General features: G+C 39.4%; 1 protein-coding gene and 1 long non-coding RNA gene across 2 annotated transcripts in view; one reads left to right on the top strand and one right to left on the bottom strand.

Annotated features, from left to right (window-relative positions):
* Positions 1–19645, bottom strand: part of atp8b1 (ATPase phospholipid transporting 8B1) — a 39055-nt gene extending 19410 nt beyond the window's left edge. The window contains exons 1-3 of the mRNA XM_041811725.1: positions 19508–19645; positions 614–802; positions 196–293 (exon numbers count right to left, since the gene is read on the bottom strand). Coding sequence (XP_041667659.1) covers positions 196–293; positions 614–785 — 270 coding nt within the window. The 5' untranslated portion in view covers positions 786–802; positions 19508–19645. The remainder of the gene's footprint in view (positions 1–195; positions 294–613; positions 803–19507) is intronic.
* On the top strand, positions 19299–21404 carry LOC121525639. Its single transcript, XR_005993237.1, has 3 exons — positions 19299–19395; positions 19524–19832; positions 21275–21404. It is a non-coding gene; the product is annotated as an uncharacterized LOC121525639 (long non-coding RNA).
* The last annotated feature ends 1728 nt before the right edge of the window (positions 21405–23132 follow it).

Raw genomic sequence — 23132 nt, 5'->3', positions numbered from 1 at the left:
AAACAAGGTCATCTAAAGCAAATGATCTACATCCTTTCAAACTCATACACTTTTCTGCTGTTTGTCCAGGGTGTGCCAGCTTTACCAAGCCTTATACTCAGGATTAGTTTATTCCTGGATCACGAGGAGTGGAGGATACAGTTTCTTTTACACACAACCATTATATGTCAGCTTTAGGCCAACAGATGAACTTACAGAGTATCTGCTCTTCTTGAAGCACAGGAAGACTTTTTTCTGAAACTCCGGCAGGTGGTGGTACGGCCGGTCGTTGGCTTTTACCTTCCAGCCCATCTCTGGAAAAGAAACACTATTTTAAACACTGAACATGAAGGCAAAATGTTTATCTGGTCACATGCAATATTTTTGTAAAATTTGCTGCAAATTCAAATTAAAGCTGTTTGTTTCCATTTATTTCCAGTCATTATGCTAAGCTAGGCAAAACACTGTAATGCGCTCTTTGCTGGATGTTTTTAACAGCTAGATCTAACAGCTATAGATCTTTTTATCTGGATTTGGACATTTTTAACTAAAGTGTGTTATCTCAAATAAAATGTCATTCAATCTTAAGGTAAGAGAACTTCAGAAGTTGTACGGTATGTCTTGAGTAACTCACCACTGGGTCTAGCCTCCACTGGAGGATGTGGCGCTCCTGGTGGGCCTGCTGGGGGCTCCGGTTCCTCCTCCGAGCTTGCATCCAATTCGTCATCCGTCTCATCGTCACTGTACGGCATGACCTCATCGTCAGGCCCCAGGGACCCCTGGGAGTCTGCGCGGCGCCGACTCATCTTGGCGCCTCAAGTATCTTAAAAAAAAAGAGGAGAGATTAAGGTCAGTAGTACATTTAACAGGTTTTATTACCTTCTTAATCAGACAATGACCAATTGAGCATTTTATTTTTAGTAGCATAGATAGAGTTCATATATTAATCCGGCTTAATGACTGACAATTTAAAACTACTTTTTGATTAAATCTAGAGATCTTTTCAGAGGAACAATATCATGACAAAGCTCCACCTTCAGTACACTTTCATATTATATTGATTGATTCTGTAACAGTATAAGACTGGTGCCAATTCACTGTGTTTTACACCTCTGCAGAAGTGCACGAGAGCAAGGTGAGTCGATGCACAGCAGAAGGTCCACCTAAACACAAAAAACACAGCGCCCTCTCCTATTGGCATTCCTGTCAAACCCCTGTAAAATCTCTTGATAATGTTTTTTTACTTTCAGTGTAAACAATACCAACAGTTTTTAAATTAACGTGTTTAATTGAATCTCATTACATTTAAAAATGCCATATTGCAATTCATATGTCCATACTTAATCACAACCCTTTGATTATGGCCTGTCTCATTTGAGATACTTGCCAGTGTTTTCATGTTAGCAGGATAGCACAGTAATCTCCAATGGGGAGGATAAATAAATGCAATGACAGTCTGGAGAATTGGCAGCAGCACACAGGTTATAAAATCAAAAGAATCTAAGTGAGGCCAGGGCTGCACACAGGAGGAAGAGAAAGGTAAAGATAAAAGCCAATGGAAAGATACATACAGAGGGTTAATAGCTGTAAACAAACTGGCAGCAAGTTGAACTGGTTTGGCACTGACAAATACAGAACATCCTGCTAGAACCATCAGTAAAGAGGGACAGAGCAATGATGCAGACAAGTCAGGAATGAAGGAAGCTCATGTGTAGCCCTTTAATCATTAAAGTCAATGTGCATACTATGATGGGTTATTTACACCCAGGTTTGTCTTAAAGGTGAAATATTTCGAGTGTTTTAAGAAGGAGATTTATGTCACAAAATGCTCTTTTTATACGGCCACAGATAGTCAGAAATAGAGCTGTAGTCAGGGTTTACCGACTGATTTGACAGGCCGGTTTCTGACAAAACCTCCAGGACTGACACAAAGTATGTGTGATGACGCTGCACCAAGTCTTTGTGTTGAGGTGTCATGTTAAGAAAGAGTATGCAGGAATGTGAACACACCCTCTCCTCAGGATTCAGTACAACCAGTGGCTTTACAGGGGCTTTATTTAGTTTAATTGTCATCTATTTTTAGAGAAAACCTGAAACCACACCTGTCAAAGTGGACACTTGATCGGCTTTCCTGCATTTGCCTAAAGGACTATAACTAACTACTTGATGCAGGAAACTGACCTATAAGATGAAGTTTCATCAGATTTTCCAAAATGCAATACTCAAGGTTAGACTGACAAGAAAGGCAGGATGAACTACTGAACTGACAACTTATTTTTAAAGGATCTTTTTTATGAATGAAGGTGTCTCACTTCATATCACAGTGCCAAAGGGTTGGAAATGATTAAATGAGTTACACTTTAAATGAATGACATGTTCTTGGCAACCATAAAACCTACCGTAGACTATCAGACCTCTGTACATCCTTCTTCTACCAACAGATCATCAAATAAGTGGCTTAAACAATTTTCTTAACGGTAGCCTAAATCTTTTTTCTCCAAGTACCTTAACCCTTCAAGCTCTAAGCATTTTTTTAACCATTTTGTCTCACATGGACTTATCATCTTAAAAAGCTTATAATACATCATCCCTGTGGCATACAGTCAAGTATTATTCATTTTTTTCAGGACAGTACCAGCTTTAAGAACATCTGTGCTTTAGTAATGTCACATGAATTTTCAAACAGTTATGGGACTGCACAAACACACAAAAATTAAACTAAAACTAAAGAATTTTATGAGCAACACAGTAAACAATAATGACTAAGACTAAAATTTTACACAAATATGTTCTCCTATCTCTTGGGGACCAAAGAGTGAAAAAAAATCATTCTATGATAAAAAGTCTTTAAAATATTCACATATTTACAAAAACAGTCTTTTCGTTATTTTTGTATTGGCTCTATTTGTGTCCACAGTGACACAGGCCACATCACAGGCTCTCTGTTTTCTTTGTATGACACGATGACAGAACAGTCTCCCATTGGTTGCCACAACCTGTAAAAAGCATTGTGGGGAGACTATATATTGGATAGCATGCTAATTTAATCTTTAAATACACTGGAAAGTCAACCATGTTCCAGGCTCACTAAAAAAGCTACTGTAATGGCTGCAAAGACATGGATAGCGTCATTACAACGGCACAACAGCAGGCTGCAAGAGGGAAAAAAAAAACCTAAGTGGGTAAGATGCATGGTATGCTCTTAACCTGTCCCCTCTTGTCGTACACATCGGTCTCAGATGGTTTAATGAGGTTGGAGAAGCAGCCGTAAACATGGTTGCTCGGTACACTCACTGGAAATCTGCTGAAGTTAAATCAACAACAAACACAATATTTCAAACAAGTTCCTCACAATAAAAGTCTGTCGATTTCATTTTGCTTCATTTCTTCTACTGTGAATGAAGGCATCTGGAGGTTTCAGTAGCAGCTTCACAGAGGAGGGAGGGGGTAGTAGCGATATCTGAATACGCATTCAAATGGGTTTTTTTAATTTCCCAAAACCATACTATTACTAAAAAGGGGGAAAAAACAGTGATATAAATTTGACGCCATATCTCCATGCCTTAATATTATGCCAACTTCCTGTTCACATATTTACAAAAAGATTGTGACGAGATCAGTTTAAACTAATTTTCCATTTATAAAATCCAATAAACCTGCAGTCTAACTGGAAATCCTTCCACATCTGCCGACATTTCCTGATTAGCAGGAGCCAAGTTTAGGTTGGCACCTACGTACTTCCAATCTCTTAAAGTTTAATGATGCAGAAGAGTCCATTTCCACTACTGATAAGGTTCATTAGTCCTGTTTCCAAGAACAAACACCTGAAAGTGCTGGGCAGGTTCAAACAGGGACAACTGCAGGGGAATGGGAGCATTCACTGTTGAGACTGAATGTTTTCCACCTTAAGATGACTCCATAGGTTTGTGGTTTTGTTGTGGGTGGCTCCAGACTTTGAAAATGTCAAAATCCCAATGGGTGGCAAAGACAATGCACTACAAACCAGCCATGTCTCATCTAAATAAGTGCAAGAATAAGAGCTTAAGAAAAATTTGAGCAAAATATCCACTTAGACTAAAGCAGGGGACACTGAGTTGTTCAACTGTTGTTTTCAAAGAAAACTGAATGAGCTATCTGATCACACATGTCTGAACATGAATCTAAGTGAAGAGGGGGGAATGTAAAGGCAAGGGGAGGGTTAAGAATGAGTGGAGGAGGGAACTTTGAGTAGTGAGTAAATAAGACGACAGCAAAACATTCAGCGGATAATTTGATAAGTTTAGTACTTTGAAAGAAAGCACTGGCACTGTTAATCCTCCTGGTCTTGTGACTCGTAGGTAGAGGAATTTTGAAATCGATCCAGTAGCTTTAGACAGTCTAAATACAGGCTGAAATGTCTGCAATGCAATCTAAGGGAAGATGTGCTCAATCAGAGCATGTCATCTAAAAGTCCTTGTTTTTGACTCGATCAGGCTGAGATATTTTTTATCTTAAATATTACATATAGGATCCAGGCAGGGACAGAACTTTTTGCATAATTATTGTTTGGAACCTGAGATGCCATGTGCATCACTCTTTTATTAGTCCCTAGAATAACTGTAATTCAACGTTGAAGAGCGTGTTTCTGCAAAGACCAGTGTCTTTCTCTGTATCTTTGTTTCTTTGTTGTAAGAGTTAGATTAGGTTAAAAAAAAAAATAGAACAAGCCAATCCTTAACCTGAACTCACCCCTCACATATCACAACCTCTCCTTTTTCTACGTCAGCTTACAAGGACACCCTCTTCCATGTACAAAACAATGCCTGCCGCCACCCATTCTTTGCTTCTCTGCTGAGAATTCCTTCAGAATACTAGCCCTACTTGCAAAGTGTTCAATCACCACCCCCACCACACTCCCTGTCTCCTATCTCACTGACCTCCTCTGCCATCATATCTCTCATCTCATCATATCTTTCCAGATCGCAGAAGGTGCAGTATTTATTTAACCTGAAATTTCAAATTATCAGTTTAAAACATTTTTTTGCAGCTGAGATGTCATGCATTACATGACTATTTAATCACTCAAGTGCCTTTTTTTTTGAAAAGTTGGCAACAATCCTACTTTCTTAATTTTTATACTTTTTTCCTAATATGAAAATAACAATACAACAATTCATATCCAGTAAGCAATACAAGTCAAAGTCATCACAATTAGGTATATTTTCAAAATTGTTCAGCCCTTGTTTAGTCTAATATTGTGTTGGTTGTAATGTAGAATGATTTATTGCTTGTGTTTGCTGGAAAATAAATAAGATGAGGAACTTGAGGAATAATCGCATTTCAAATCGCAATTGCAATACTGGGTTAAAAAAAAAAAATCACAATTTGATTATTTTCCCATATTGTTCAGCCATAGTGCCCACTCTTTCAGTGTCTTCCTCCATCATTAAAAATGGAGGTCAGATTTGTAGTCTGACACCGACCTGACTGGCCTGGAACCAGGCCAGGCCAGGATCCCAACCCCTCCTCTCAGGCCAAGGCTGGGTTAGGCTTGAGGGGAGTCAAAGACGTCCTGTCTGACAGGGCAACAAATATATATTTTACCCTAGATTTCAAATTTTTTTAGGTCCATTTTTCTTATAATAACTTCAGAAGGACCTATCTTGTTGCAGGTTCACTGCCAAAATTGTGAGAAGTGCTGTTTAGATCCACTTGTCAGGTTTCTAGAATCAAGCATTCTTTTAAAAACTAGTGAGAAGAAAAGCTGTTGAAAAGATTTATTGGGTATAAAATCATAAATGTGTACAGATTTTGAATAAAATCCTAAAATGGCATAATTAACGAACTTCCCCTGTGTTATGAAGGGACTGCGGAACATTATTGCCAACAGAGGGAACCAGAGTAATATGCAAAGTGTGGGCGATTATGTGGCAGAACTGAGAAAGCTGGTGCAGGACTGTAACTTTGGCGATTTGCTGACAATGATGTTGAGAGATTGTTTGATCAGCAGCATAAAAGAAGAAAGGATACGGCTAAGGCTGCTGTCAGAGGACGGACTGACTTGAAAGCTCTAAAGTTTGCTGTGGAGGTGCGGTGGGGTTAGTGAACACATGACATATGACCAAAGCCCCAGCTGGACATTAGAAAATGCTACAGATGTGGTGGAGAAAACAACCGTGCCAGAGACTGCAGGTTCGCCAACTAAAACTGTCATAACTGTAGACAAGAGGAACACATGAAAAGAGAAGAACCAATCAGACAAGAGCTAAACATACAAGGGAAAAATGTAAAATTTGGAGTAGACACAGGCTGTGGATACACTACGATGTCAAGGACGACATTTTACAAGTTTTTCCATGATAGCCAAAAACCCCCACACTTGCTCAGTGCAGGATTAAGCTCAGAACATACAGTGGCTGTAAAGTGCCAGTATTGGGAGCATCTAAAGATACAGTGGAATATGAAGGCGTCACCAAGATTTTAGTTGTAGTGGTAGTGAAAGGCTCAGGACCAGTCTAGTCATAAACAATAAATAGGCCACTACAGTAAAACATGCTTCCATGCTCTGCTCATTATGATTTATCTGAACAGATTTCTGTCATTAAAACAACTCAACATTTTTAAACCTTAATTATACAAGGCAAATCATTAAAAATGAGTGGTTGACACCAGCGTTGGGATGGGCTGAGGACTGGGGAGGATTGGGCTGGAATTGTTGGTCTATTCGAGGCTCTAATCTAGAACCATGCAGGGATCCTGAGGGAACAGAGTTATCTCAATAGCCAGCTCCTTCCTGTGAAACTCACACCCAAAATATATTTCAGACTGCATGGACACGTCAAATTAAAGTGCTGCAGAGTCACTATTTAAGCAAGCTAGGAAGATTATTTTTGGGGCTTTTGGGACTTTTTTTTTTTTGTATAGTGTGTATTTATAATGTTTAAGTTGGCTATTGCATAGACAAGGAAGGATTCATGTGAGGCAAAATCAATACATTTGTCCATGCAGTCTGGTGCCAATAATGATAACAAAAGTTACTGGTTTGATATGATTCTGCCCTAAAAAAACCAAAAGGGTGTTTCTCTGTATACTTTCAGTAACAAAAGCAGATGTTTTAACAACAATCTAAGCTCATCAGTAACAGAATACAAATAGTTAAAGGACTTACTTAGGCATCTCTGTACTGAAGATTGCATTGCAAACATCATGATCCTCCCTTTGTAATTAGCTTAGGCAATCTATTTGAGCATTGCAGACTGTTTGTACCTAGTAGTCATTTTGATCTCATGGTGACAGGATGGTATGTAGCTCAGACTGAACAAAGGTACATGACAGAAACTGTGGTAAACACTTAAAATATGACAACTATCTATTTCCTTCTAGGATGAGGGACTTGTTAAAGATCGAGCTGTCAGGAGTCTAGAATCAAATTTCCAGTAATGTGTTTCCGTATCAGTTTGAAAAAAGTTGGACTAAAAAGAGCCCTTTAACATCTGACGCCCTGATCTGAAGATGAACGCTCCCTCACCGCCCGGTCAAACAACCAACCACACCAAAGGAACACACAACCTGAACAAAGGTCAAGTGCTGTGTCACGCCTGCATTCAGGCATACACTGTTTTAGAAACCTGTTATCACTAAAGGAGCACATGCTACATGAAATAAAAAGTTTCCTTGATTGTGAAATGGAGTTTAAAAGAGCAAAATATCTACATGAGCATGGAGAGACATCCCTACTCTAAAGTAGATCTACAAGGAACGACAAACACTCTTGTAGAGGAAATTGGTTAAAAGAGACACAAAGGATAAAAGTGGCAAAAACGGGTTACAACATTGCAAAAAAGATGGCAAAATGGATGAAACCAACTGTAAATAAGGGTTAAAAGTGGCATTAATGGGCTGATAAAATAAGAAAATAGGTTAAAGAGTGGTCAAAATGGGTAAACAGTGGCTAAATTAAATGTGGCCTAAATGGATTGGCAAAAACAATGGCAGGAAAAGTGGTGAAAAGGAGTTGTAAAGTGGCAAAAAAAATAGGTTTAAATTAGAAAAAACTGTCAAAAAGCATCAAAAACTGGTTATCAATGAAACAAATATCACAAAAAAATTTGCCAGATTAAGTAGTGAAATGGGTTAAAGAGTGACAAAATATATCAAAGGAGGAACAGGTGGCATAAGAGGGAACATGAAGGAACCAGTAGAGCAAAGTAGTTAAAATTCACTGGGGTTTTTCAGGAGCTCAGTCAATTTTATTGGCATGCCTGACTGTAAACTTACAGAAATGCTCTAATACTGGCAGAAACCCTTCACATAGCAAACAAATTTGATCGATAAGATGAATGGGCCTTGGGCTGAAAAGGAACAAATAACGGGAAACTAGAAAAGCAATCAATCTGGAAGTCTGTAAATGGCGTATCATGTGTCGTGTTCGTGTGTGATTCAGGTCACAATAAGTCAGATCCCTCTGGTTCAGAGCCGATACAGCACCATCCTGGACAATCTCAGACGTTTAGATCCCAATGTTTGCTGATCAATCATCAAGCTTGGATCCGTACAAAGTCAACCTAAATGTCTCCTCACACTTAGAGAGCAACTTAATTCACAAATCATTTCTTCCAGGTTCAACAGAACAGCTTGAAATGGTCAGAAAAACACTAAATTAACGTTGAGATGAAATTTAAAGCACAAAACTGTTTATGAAGTAAAGCCCATTTAGTATACTGTTAAGAAAACCATTTGAACAACGTTAGTATGAGCATAAATGTCCACTAAACTACCAAAGACTTGGAGCCATGGCTCATAAAAAAAGACAAATTCATCCATTATCCCCCAGAGAGAAAACTCAGCAATATGTAAAGCTCACAGAAATTAACCAATCAGATTTCAGCAGCAGGGCTGTGTGGATCACTTCCTTCAGAAAACCAGTTTTGGTGTCTGGCCTGGGGTGTTGTTATGGCGACAAAAGAGCAGAGCGTGAGGGGGGAGGGGCTAACGTAGTGGGACAGAGGAGAGCATACCTGAGCAACGACAGTGAAACTGGAGAGGGAGGAGGTTCAATGCTTGCTATGGGAGAGGATTCACACAAATTAAACTAAACATAAAGACATCCTGCTGCTAAACCAGGGATCATAACACTAAAAACACTGCCTATATAACTGTCAGGTTGTGATTTTCTCTGTCAGGACTAATATTCTGAATTCTATATGAAAAGTAGAGAAATGTAATACTATTTTCTGATTAGTCTTCTTTAAAAAAAACATCTGTAAAGTCCTGATAAAGGAGGACAGGCATCTTTGTATGAACAAAATTATCCAGCTGCCTGACCGTTACGCCAACACAGACTGTTAAATGTACAAATTGTGTTGTAATATGGAGTTGGTCCACTTTGCAGCTGTAACAGCCTCCACTCTTCTTAGAAGATTTTCCACAAAATTTTGGAGTGTTTATTATGGGAATTTGTGTCCATTCATTCTGATATCAGGCATGGATGTTGGACAAGAAGGCCTGGCTCGCAATCTCCGTTCCAGTTCATCTCAAAGGTGCTCGATGAGGTTGAGATCAGGGCTCAGTCAAGCATACTCCACTCTGTCTGACGCTTGGCGTTGGACTTGCTCTGACCACATGGTTTTTATGCTGACCAGTTGAAGTTTGGAACTCTTCAGCTATGGAATCAAGAGAATGTTGGCTACTTTTACACACCATGTGCCGTAGCAGTCATTGACCACACTCTGTAACTTTGCAGGTGAGTTGCTGTTGTTCTTAAACACTTCCACTTTTGAATAATTACACTTATAGCTGACTGGAATATCCAGCAGGGATAAGGTGGCATCCATCACAGTATCACGCTTGAAGTCACTGAGCTCTTCAGAACATCCCATTTTGCATCACAAATGTTTGCAAATAGAGAGTGCATGGCTAGTTGCTTGATTTTATAAACCTGTCTGGTCTGATTGAAACACCTGAAAACAATAATTAACAGGTTTGGCCAAATACTTTGTCCTTGTAGCATATGTGCAAATTTAAATGTGGCAGATATCAACTATCAACATTTTTGCAGATATTATGGCCATGGATATCAGCATGCATTGACTGTAAAATCTGGCCTTATATAAATTAGTGGTGTTTTAGGCTGGACTAACAGACCTATGTAAGCTGAGATCTTTTTCTTTATTCATCCTCATTCTTTAAACTTTAATGTGTGTTTTCAGGAAAAAAAAATGTGTTTTTTCCCATCCTCAAACCTTAAATTGTGTTCAAAGAACTGAATTTTTAGTTATATAAAACATATCTAAATATCGGTATCGATATCGGCTGAAATGAATCTGTAAATATCGGCATATCAGATATCGGAAAAAGTCTAATATCGTGCATCCCTAGCTACCTTACTGAGAAATGAATCCAAAAGCTGCACAGAAACTCAGCGCTGTCTCCAGCACACTTCACAGAGCATGAACAGCATCAACATGAAGTCGGTCAACTGCCACATTCTTTTTTTTTTTAAACCAACATCCATGGTTTCAGCCACAAAAGTCCCACAGAAGAGCCTTCAACATTCACAAGCTACATCTAACCACTACTCTGTGTTTTAGGGGGATTTTTCAACAACATTTACTGAAAACTGACTGGTTATTTTTGAGATCTTCTACTAAAAGACAAAAGTAAGGTCCAAAAATCTAAACTTCCCTTATAAAAATCATAAATATCCTGGCATTCCTGGTTTAGTTCAGTCAGCAAGAGCTAAAAAAAGTGAAAGTAATTAAAATTGTCTTCATTTTTAGGGGTGAATGCATGGTGTGAATGAGATCTGGGCCACAGCTGAGGGGAATGTATTGGTGTCAGTTACTGAGCGACCTGGCCGACTGAGAAGAGATGCTATCAGCCAGATTAATGCAGAGTCGGGTTTCTGCAGCACCTGAGGGAAATCCCTCAGAGCCGCCGTCTGTAATCAAGAGGCGAGAAAACTAGAGGAACAATGGCTGCCTGTTCTCTGCTTCTTTGCCACTTTATATATTTCTGCAAGAAGAGCAGCACACCAACTATCACCCACAGTTGTCGTTTTCTTATGAACACCCCTGAACATTTCTAGAAAATTCCAAGCCGGCTGCCCATTAAATCCTCCTGACTTGGTTGTTCATGCACTGACCATCCTTGTCAGATTAGATAGGGGTCTCAGGAGGCAGGACATGACCACAATGTGTACGATGTCCGCCACACAACACTATAGTGACAACTTTCTCTACTTTAAGCTTCCTTTAGTTTGACACACTCACATCAACAAGAAAGCAAATAGGAATATGCAGGGGAACTGAAAACATAGTGAAGCAGTTTGATAATGTGAACAACATGAACGAGTCTGTGCTAATAACCATAATCAGAAGGCAAAGAGGTGTGTCCTCACAAATATAAGGATCACCACTTGGTATCCAAATGCACAAAATTGAAATTATCATAGTTAATGTGTTGTCTTAATGAGATGAGAGTGTGAGTGTTGGCTGTAAGTGGAGTTTAATGAAGGTTAATAAGTGAAGTCTTCAGTGCTTTCCTCACAGCAGGAGTCCAGACAATGAATCCAGACACAGACAGACGCTCCACAGAGACTACAACATATCCTCACACGCTGCATGAACACCGATATTCACAGTCTCTTTGGATGTTCTTTATTTACTTTTCAGTTATTAGAAATGTCTCTGATGTTATACCAAAACTATATGTGAATTTTATTTCAGCAAAAATCTCAACAAGCCTCCACCTTTATTTACAGAGGGAAATCATGCCATCCTCCTCTAAAAACAAGCTCTCACTCTCCGCTCCACGTGTACTCAAATCATATTTACATCCTATTTTGCTTATGTTAGAGTGAAACCTCGGCGGGCGCAAGTGTTAGGTGGAAAATGTTTCTGTCGGGGAATGTTTGTGGCTGGTTAAAGATGCCTGGGGCTTTTTGTTGGTTTGTTTTACTATGGATCAATGTAATTGCCTTCTTTTTAAGATTGAGAATCCATTAATAGAAAATCCTTTTCTTCACCTCAAACAACACAAAGGCCCATAATCATGAAGGAAATTCTTCATTTTATCAAGATCCTTACCTAAATGAGAGTAACTTTAACCCTTTGGTCTTGGTTACTTTTTCAGATTTTTATAAGCGTTTCCTCACATTTTATTGTCTTTAAATGTGAAATGTTAGGTATTAAGAATTGTAATATGTATCGTAAAATATATTACGATATATATCAGAGAATCTGGCAGTACCCACTGTAAGCTGGGGACTATTTTGCATGTTACTCCATCATTTTTTTTTAAAGGTTTATTTTTGGGCATTTTGTGCCTTTATTTGATAGAGGAGAGGACAGTGCATAGAGTCAGAAACAGGGAAGAGAGCGGGGAGAGACATGTGGTAAAGGGGCCTCAGGCTGGATTCAAACCTTGGCCGCCTGCGTACATGGGGCACGCACCTTATCCATTCTGCCACCTGTGCCCCGTAACTCCATCATTTATCTGCCATTTTCCTGCCTGTCAACCACACTGAAACTACAAATTCGGGGGCTAGTTCATTCCTGGATCCATTTTAAACTTTTCACAGTAAATATATGGGACTTAAGTTTGGTATTGGACCAATTTAGGCCCCTTTTGTTGAACAGGCAGCGTAAATTTTCTCTTTAAAAAGTCCAAATCAGTCATCTCTGGCTGCAGGATGAGACGTAATGTTGATATAATTTACGATTGGGAGTCCGTGCATTGTGTTGTATTTTGAAAGTACCGGACATTCTGCGCTTTTGACTTCCTGTTTTGAGCTTTCTGATCTATGGGAATTGACGTGGTTTGGCAGCGGTCAAAGGGAGCTGAAATAGACCAGCAAGTGAATCCCCAATGAAGTGCAGCTTTGAAGTGGTGCTTCAGGTATGCACCAGTGCCAGACTGGATCACTGGACTGGTGATCCACCAGCGATTTGCTCCGCAGTACAATTCGCTGGTGGATCACGGTGCAGCCACTGTATGTGGAAATTGGTGGTAACCACAATTTTTGCTTTTTATATTCTTTGTTTGAAAATGCAGTTTTAACTGTAAACATTTTCACCAAATTCCGACCCTAACTTTGCAATGTTCCTTGAAAAATAAATTTCAGACATTTTTAGGAGGCAGAAGTGAAAATTATCAGACTTCAACCAGCTGTATCAAGATGCGTGATTTTTGAGTGATAATGACATTTCATGCACTTACATTAAGAAAAAAAATGATAATAGCAATGGAGTATTTTTTTTTAGGTTGAGCAGCATAATTTTTGCCTATATGATTCATTGATATGTTGGCATTTTTGTTTAAAAGTGCATAAAACTGTCCGAAAAGCAAACAATTTCCTGGTAAGTGCCCACCCCTGGATCATCCTCTGTCTGGCCTTAGCCCTGGATATTAATGATGTCTGTCTCTGCCCCTGCTGTTGAGCCCTTATTGGTTAAGAGCCACCAAAGCTAAATTTGCTTGTGAGCCCAAACTGGCCTGTGGGAGTCTGAGCCAGAATTTGCTCTTTGGCTCCAATTTACCTCCAAACAGCCAAATTTAGGATACAAATTCTATTAAGCTCTTATTAACTGCCAACAAGTCAAACTACGGGATACATTTTTTTCTTTTTATTTCTGATTTTACCTTTTAACTCCTTTCCAGCCAATCAGGGTGCTCAATTTTTAAGCTTTCACACTGAGGGACAAATGTGCCTTTGAGCTCCTACAAGCTCACAAAACTATGAACATAATTTGCATAAAAGCACCTGTTGGCCCCGAAGCTATTAAACCTGAACCCTAAATAAGCTTTAAAGCCAAAATTAACTCAGAGCTGTTAATATAGGGGGCTTAATTCTCCTTGGAAACATTATCTCGCCTGGACTGTCAATAAGGGGGGTTAATTTTGCATTTAAGATAAGATATTCCTTTATTAGTCCCACAAGGGGAAATTCTTTTTTTTAAATTTATTGTTATTATTTTTTTACTTTTTATTTGAGGTCATTTAGACCCTTAACTGTCTAAATAGGGGGATTAACTTTTAAGCCACCGTTAGCCTGCACTGTCAGATCAGGGGGATCAATTCCCCCTTGACGCCCTTCAAACATCAAGCTGTCAAATAAAAAGTTGCTAAATTTATTTTTGAGCCACTATTAGCTCCCAAACTTTTGAATTAGGGGCCTAAATGTGTTTTAAAGGCCTTTTAAGTCACCCATAGCTCCAGTTAAAGTTTTATTGTGAACCACTTTAAGCCTTTAAGATGTTGAAACAGGAGGCTGTAATTTTCCTTTGAGCCACTATTATCCGTCTAGCTGTTAAACAAAGTGGGAACATTTCCTTTTACTCTCCCTATTTGCACCCACGTTGTCAATTTGTGGGCCGAACTTGCTCTTCGATACCTTCTATCACACTAGGTGTAAACAAAGGTGTCCAAGGAAGGCATGATATTTTAAAAAACAAAGCACAGATTTTAGTATTTTGACAAAATTCATTTAGCAGCCAGCTCTAGTAATTGGCTTACTAGCTCAAACAACATGATACTCTTTGTCGGTTTAAACCAATCCATTCCTCTTCACTGTTAAATGCCAAGACCTCTATGTGGACAAATTAATATCTAAGTTAAAGAAATTACAGCCAAAACAAAGAAGGAAAGACAAATAATCCTTCACCAAAACACAATCAGAAACCTCTGCTCCAAACAGATCTGGTACCAGAACCTGTCATTTCAAACATCACATTCACCTCAGCTTCACCCTCGATACATTTGCCTCTTAAGTCACAATTCAAATCCTCAGACGCGGATTTCAATGTCAACTATTTCCATAAGAAGACAAACATTTCCATAATCAAAGGAAGCTGCTTGGTCTGCAGAATGAGAGCTTCATTTTGTGTTTGTGGAAAAACACCAGAGCTGCTGGGACACACGCGTGCAAGGTGCTGAAACTGTGTTCAGAATCAACATCAGAGAGCTCACAGTGTGCAGGGCAGCTTAACAAACTACCTACAAGTTCTACAAATGGTACCATGATTTTTCAAGCAGAGATGTATAAACTGGAAAACCTCTCATCTTGAATTAACAAAAGTTACAGATGAACTCCTTCACACTTTGTTAGGGAGCACTCACGCTATGATTTACTTTACCCATGCATGTTTGACCACCAAAGACCAGTTTGTTTGACTAGGGTGAGCGCTTCCTTCCTTGGCACCAGTCCTGCCCACAGTAATAGAAGGGCACCTGAAAGACTGGCTGAAAAGGGCCTTCCCCAGATGTCATTTAATAGCATCCCATTAGCCCTCTAGACCATTATTACACAGGCCAGGCTCCAGCTTTGGAGCTGACTGCTAAAGTAGTATTACAAAAAAATAAAGGCTTGTATCATTCCAAGAGGAGGGTAGCATTCTGAAATGAGCAACAATAAAGAAATTGTATTTTTTTGGTACTTTTACAAGTAATGAGTATTTAGGTTTAGAAACCAAAGGTAACCCCTGCTTGAATTTAGGATGGACCATGTCTTTGCTACCATGGCTCTAGAAAAATTTACCCAGTACAGTAAAAAGATGTGGGCTTCAGCTCAGTTCTCATTAGTGTTTCCCACACATGCTTGATAGTTGGGTGGGCCACGCAGGTACAGTATTGTCAGGCATAATTTTAGCAAGCAACCCCACCTGAGGGAGACCATTGGGCGGGAAGGAGGACTGACACAACCCGGGCCATGCTATGGCTGTCCTTGCATTACCAGGAGCATGGGAAAATAATCTGTTGAAAAAGTAACAATGTCCACACCTATACAGCGGAGTAAGAGGTGGATGGAGCGAGTTAGCATGGCTTAGGGCACCATCTGGGTGAGAGATTACGTTGTAACAAGCCCCTTGTCGTGCTGCGGATGTCTCAGCGTTCTGAAAACTGCTCGTCTCTGGACCTAAAACAAACATTTAAAAGGCCTAGACAAAAGAGACGCATTTTGCACTGAGAAGAGGCTTCCATCTAGCCACTCTGCCATAAACCCCAGATCAGTGGAGTGATGGTTGTCCTTCTGCTACTTTATTCCATCACCATACAGGATCTATGAAGCTCATTCAGAATGACCATCGGCTTTTTGGCCACCTCTTTTACTAAAGCCCTTCTCCCTCGATCACTCAGTTTGGCCGGGCAGCCTGCTCTTGGAAGACTCCTGGTTGTTCAAAATATCTTCAATTTCAGACATATGGACGTCATGGCTTACTTTTTGCTCTGATATGCATTGTCAGTTGTGAGACCTTCTATAGAGGTGTGTGCCTTTCTAAATCTTGTCCATTGAATATTCAGTGAAATATTTCAAAAGGGGAGTGACGTTATTTGAGAGTGATTGTACAGCATACTGCTGAAAAATACTCTCATTCAAACAACTCCTACACCAATCCACTGCTTCACTTATTCACACATTTGCCTAAATATTTAAAGGAGGGTCATTTTAATAGGGCATGTTAATGTTGTTATGTAAAGGTCAGAGACTTAATTCCATTTGCATGAGGGCATTCCAGCATAACCAAATACCAGAGAGATATCAACAGGATTCAGCCCTAGACTGGGTAATGTTAGGGAGGTTAAACTCAAAGGTCTGTCAGCATATATATATATATATATATATATATATATATATATATATATATATATATATATATATACTTCATTACTCTTTTCACAGTCATGCATGTTAATTATAATTGGTAAGGAGTGAAAAACATGGGAGTGGTTATTGTAAGTATGGTCATTTCTTTTTCAGGGTTTAATTTGTTCTCAATCAGTTTAAAGATGTTTTTTCTAATAAAATCAGTCAAATTATCTATATTTGCTCTACAATGAGGGACACGAGTGCTTTAACTGGTTACTCTGGTTTAAATGTTACTATGATGTTTTGCACATTATCTGATCACCTCCAAGGTATGACATTGACTCATTAGGTGTTGATTTACTGTTCCTCAAAGCATCCTTACAGTTCACCTTCTACTAAAAACTGGAGGATTGTAAACTGTTGGATTTTAGATGAGCGCTCAAACCATCAGGACAAACTTTTGTTGGAATGTCAGTTTATCAGAAAGAGTGAACATCAGTTTTCATTCCTGCTGCTGTACAAAAATCACACTATGTGGAGAAACTGTTTTAAATGGAAAAGGCCCAGTTAATAACTTCAAAGCATTTTTACTCAAATAAATTTAATGAGAGGTTGGACTTAAGAGAAGCTACAATATGGATGCTTGAGCCACATTTGAACATTATCAAACTTGGAGTTTTAAATTGCTTTACATCCCAAGTTAGCTCCTAGCTGTTGAATCTGGGGTTAAATTTGCTTTTCAGTCCTTATTGGTACCTAAAATGGCAAATCATAGGAGAAATGTTTTACTTTTGAGTCCCTACTGGCCTCCAAGATTTCAAATTGAGGGCAAAATATACCTTAGGGATTGCATTAACTACCGAAATTTAAAATAAATTTAGTTTCAGCACCTGTTGGATCACAATCATTAAAAGTGTGATTCTAAATGTGATTTTTGGCCAAAATTTGCACCTGTCTGTTAAATAAGAGGTCTAAATGTGCCTTATGGCTATTTTTAGCAGCTCATCTGGCAAATTAGGTGGGAAAATAGTTACTTTTGAGCCTTTATTGGCCAGTTACCCAGGTGAGATATTTACCTGCCATGTACTGACTACTGATTATTTTTAACACTTGAAAACCATAAAATGGAAAATTTACAAACACCAGACAGTCCATATTCACCTCCAAAATTTCAAATTGAGGGCAAATGTGCCTTTCTATTCACATCTGAAAGCTGGGTTAAATTTTGCTTTTTTAGCCAGGCTTTTAGACCCTGGATAATCAATTTGAGAACCTAAATTTGCTTATTATCCCTAATTTGGCCCTTAGCCATTGAATTAGGGGGCAATATTTGCCTTTGAGCTTTTCTTAGCACCTCAACTGGCAAATTTGGTGGGACATCAATAACTTTAGAGTCCCAATTAGCCTCCAAGCTTTCAAATTGAAGGCTAACTTTGCATTCGAGCTCGAATCAGCCACTGAAATCAGGGGCCCATGTTTGCATTTCAACGCCTTGGGCCTATAAGCCCCCTGAGCTGTCATACTGCAGCCTAAATTGCGTTTTAGGCCCAAACTGAGGGCAAAATCTGCCTTTGAGCTACTATTAGCACATGAAATTTCCCCTTGTGGGACTAATAGAGGAATATCTTATCTTAAATCTGAGGCAATATTGGCATTTAGCACCTATAAGATCCTGAGCTGTCACACTTGGATCCTAAATTTGATTATAATCCCCAATTAGGCCTTTAACATTGGAAATCTGGTGGGTTAAATTTGTGTTTGAGCCTTTCTTAGCACCTCAACTGCAAATTCAGGGTCCCAATTAGACCCCCAAGCTTTTGAACTAAGGGCTAACTTTACATTTAAGCTCAAATCAGCCACTGTAATCAGGGGCACATTTCTGCATTTCAGTGCCTTGGGCCTTAAAGCCCCCTGAGGTGTCAAACTGCAGCCAAAACCTGTCTTTGAGCTACTTTAAGCCTATATGAAACCTGAGTTAGTATTAGCTCTTTAGCTCCTGTTAGATACGGAGCTGTCAAACTCAGAACCTAGATTTGCTTTTTAGTCCAAAATAGCACCTAGCTGTTGAACTAGGGGGCTAACTTTGCTTTAAAGCTCTTATTAGCACCTCAAGTGGCGCCCAAGAGGAGACATTTGTTACTTTTGAGTTCCTACTGGCCCAAGATTTCAAATCGAGGGGAAAATCTGCCTTTGAGATTCAGTAAGCCCTAGCAGTAAATCTTGCTTTTCAGCACTAAATAGAAAGAGAAAATGTAAAACTTTGTGGCCCCTTTTAGCCCCAAAGAGTTCAATTTGACAGAAAATATTCCCTTGAGCTCTAAAAGCCTGTGAAATATAGAGTAAAATTTGCTTTTCAGCACCTATTAGCTCCCGAGCTGTCATATTGAAAGCCTAATTTAACAAACAATAACAGCTAAATAACAGCTAAATTTTCCTCTGAACCCCTACATGTTAGGGGCACACTTTGGTATCAGTACAGTTAATTTATTGTTTAATGCTTTGTTTTTCTTATCTATAGCCTCCCTCTAGCTAATGATAGTAAAAAGACTTAAAAACTAAAAGTATGAGTTCAAAAGACTTAAGTCCTCTTTTAAGGCAAACTGGACTTTTTTTGGTTCATTTGACTTCTTTCATATTAGCTTGAATAAAGATCTCAGTGAAGGGCATTGTGTGTATGAGTTTTAAACCACTGTTAATGGAGTTCGATCACGAAGTCAGAAGATTAAATGAGAGCCAGGACAAGGACACCTGAAAAACGACAAAAAGTAGGCCTCGAACTAAAATAGGTATTTCTAACACAAAACTCTGAGGTTTCATCACAGAGAGACGAGGGAGCAGCAGCAGCCGCCCAGGTGAGACGTTTACCTGCCGTGTCCTGACTATTTTGACACTTCTAAAACTCACAAAATGGAATCAAAACTAACAAACACCTGATTTAAAATATAAATATTAAAGTGTACTTACTCTTTTTCCTTCGCAGTGTGATTTTAAAAAGGTGAATCCTGTCTTTGCTCGGTGTTTTCTCGTTTTGTCACCGCTCCATGTTTTCCTCCTCTTCCTGCTTTACCTACTCCACTCTGCGGCTCGTCTGCGACTCCTCGGCGGCTCCCCGCCCTTCCTGCCCCCGCTGCCTTACCTGCTGTGGCCCGCTTAAACCTGCCGGACCGGTCGGACGTGTCTAGGGCTTGAAAGCACAAAAAAAAGAAGTTAAAAACAACGCGTGGCATTCAGGGAGGCTGACGAGGCGCTGGAAGTGGACGCCTAGCCGCTCTCGTGATGTGACGTACAGGTAAAGGACGTAATTGAATTCTTAATTAAACCAGGTGGGTTTACAAGGAGAGGCTGCCTGTATTATGCTAATGCTGTCAGCCAGTTTTATAATATTTTGGCCACATTGTTGGCAGCTTTTGACCATTAATTTAGGCAGTTTGTTTTCTTCATGGCAAGATATTTGGGTCGAGAATGAAAAAACATGCAATTCAAGGGGAAAAGAGAAATGCTGAACAAAAAGACGAAATGACAAGAAAAAAAGGTTGGCTAGAAACTGATAATTTTTACCCAACATAGCCTGTAATTAATTTATTTTTTCTTAATATTACAACATTTTGCAGCCTGACTTAATGTAATCTAAAGTTTGAACGATAACGTTTTAAAAAAGACTAGGACTTTAACGATTATTTCATTTCTTTTCAAATCAAAAAGATCCTATTTGTTGTCTAATTTTTGTTGTCTAATTCATTTTAGGCTTCATTTTAGGAAATAAAGGGTTTCATGTAGTCATAAGATATAATAAGATTGTAAAATGTTCTTATATTCCTTTTCTTGTCCCATAAAGAGTTATAGTTGCTGCTCTCCCTGTAAAGCATGCTCCCTCTGTGCTTTTGCTCTCCACCAATCAGAAATAAACATGTAAGGTTAACTCTCCTGAGTACCCTTGAAAAATACCTGACCTTGAAATGGCTACTTTATATGTTGCCAAGTTGCTGCACTTCCTTCAGGCATAAATCTGGGAAGCACACTGCTGAAAATGCAGTCAACAAAGAATCAACTTAATGTGATGGTCTTTGAGTGTCTAAGAATATTTCATTTAATTTTCATTGAGTCAAAGACATGAAGACAGAGACTTGGATGATGTGAAAAGTGCTGTTATTCAGACTGGCAGTTATGCGTCATTTTCTGTATTTCTATATTTTAGATTGTGATTTAAGGGTGATTTAGATATTCAACTTTTAACTTCAAAGTGAAAGAAAACATGAATTTCTACAGCATTTTCTACACTGGTTTCCCTGCTTGCAGCCTATCCCTGCTGTAATTATGACTCTTTAAGATGGAAATTATGTAATTTACCCAAAACTAACAGCCCAGCTTTATGTGCTTTCTTATATATGACCAACTATCATGCACATACTCCATGTAAAGCTTGTTTAAGTATTTCTATTTATCTGTGAAATGACCAATTCAATACAAATTGAATTACAGATCACATATTTCATCTAGCTTTGTGAGTATGCTGACTGAACAGTATACTGGCCTGCTATACACAGCTAAAATAATTTTTCTTTTTTGCAGGACTGATGCTGTAGTTCATTTTATTTCTTCTTGTGTACAGGTTCCCTTTTTTATCTGGTATCTATCTATCTATCTATCTATCTATCTATCTATCTATCTATCTATCTATCTATCTATCTATCTATCTATATCTAATCTTTATTTTCCTTATTTCTGTTGCAGCCTTCCTTCACTTTCAGTTGATTTTCATACTTGCCAACAAGATGAATACGTCCAAAGAAGGGAGCTCCATTCTTTGACTAACAGCACCACCTAGAAGCTCAACAGGTCCTTTTCTCAACCATCATCTACCTGTATTGTGAGTGAGACTTTATCAAAAAACAGACTTAAAATGTTACAGCTGCTGACCCTTTTGAGAAATCTAAGGATAAATGAAGATCTCGGTACCTCAGTTTAGGCTATGTTGGAGGAAAGAGTTAAATCCTGCTGTTGACACTGATCTACAGCAGCTAAGAGGTTAGAGAGATCCAGTCATATAACCTGAACAAAAGAATTTTGAAAGATGAGAAACGTCTATTTAATAAAACCATCACAACATGCTTATTAGGGCCAGAGCACCAGTGCGAGAGCCCTATTGTATCTGTAGGAACTATTTTTTTTCTGTCACAACTTTTGCATTTTTGGGGGCCCTAACATGCTCCAAAACTCACAAAATTTGGTGGCTTGTTAGATCCTGGTAAAAAAAAAAATGTTGTATTCTGGTGGTTCCATTTATGTTGCTCAAAAAGTGACCCCTCAGGGGCCCCAAAACCTGGTTTTCATTGGTATTCAGTAGCCCCGCCCACAGGTTTGAGTGACATGCATGAAACTTGGTACACATATGTATCATGACTAGACGAACAAAAAATCCTCTTGGGACCATGCTCTAAAATGCACAGAAAGAGACATCTTAAAGGAAAAGTGTCCAAATTTGGCTGTTTTTTGGTCAATTTAAAGTCCTCGCATTTGAATGAACTCATCCAAGGATTATCTCCTGGACTCCAGACTGGTATTTCCTGATATTAGACATGATAGAGATTTCAGCTTGTGCTCTGCAGGAGACACCACAGTGGCCATGTTGGCAATTTTGATCCTTCGCTATTGGACAGGAAGTGGGTCATTTCTGTGTTAATCTCACTGTGTTCAACTTATCATGCTCTGATTTTGAGGTCACACACTGATGTTGGACCAGAAGGCCTGGCTCTCAGTCTCCGCTCTAATTCATCCCAAAGGTGTTCTGTCGGGTTGAGGTCAGGACTCTGTGCAGGCCAGTCAAGTTCATTCACACCAAACTCTCTCATCCATGTCTTTGTGGACCTTGCTTTGTGCACTGGTGTACAGTCATGTTGGAACAGGAAGGGGCCATCCCCAAACTGTTCCCACACAGTTGGGAGCATGGAATTGTCCAAAATCTCTTAGTGCTGAAGCATTCAGAGTTCCTTTCACTGGAACTAAGGGGCCAAGCCCAGCTCCTGAAAAACAACCCCACACCATAATCCCCCCTTCACCAAACTTTACACTTGGCACAATGCAGTCAGACAAGTACCGTTCTCCTGGCAACCGCCAAACCCAGACTCGTCCATCAGATTGCCAGATGGAGAAGCGTGATTCATCACTCCAGAGAACGTGTCTCCACTACTCTAGAGTCCAGTGGCGGCATGCTTTACACTTCTGCATCTGAGGCTTTGCATTGCACTTGGTGATGTCTGGCTTGGATGCAGCTGCTCAGCCATGGAAACCCATTCCATGAAACTCTCTACGCACTGTTCTTGAGCTAATCTGAAGGCCACATGAAGTTTGGAGGTCTGTAGCGATTGACTCTGCAGAAAATTGGCAACCTCTGCGCACTATGCGCCTCAGCATCCGCTGACCCCGCTCCGTCATTTTACATGGCCTACCACTTCGTGGCTGGGTTACTGTCGTTCCCAATCGCTTCCACTTTGTTATAATACCACTGACAGTTGACTGTGTAATATTTAGGAGTGAGGAAATTTCACGACTGGGCTTGTTGCACAGGTGGCATCCTATCATGTTACCACAC

Source organism: Cheilinus undulatus, linkage group 17 (genome assembly GCF_018320785.1).
Source record: "Cheilinus undulatus linkage group 17, ASM1832078v1, whole genome shotgun sequence".
Taxonomy (NCBI): Eukaryota; Metazoa; Chordata; class Actinopteri; order Labriformes; family Labridae; genus Cheilinus; species Cheilinus undulatus.
This window is presented reverse-complemented; position numbering and strand designations above follow the sequence as displayed.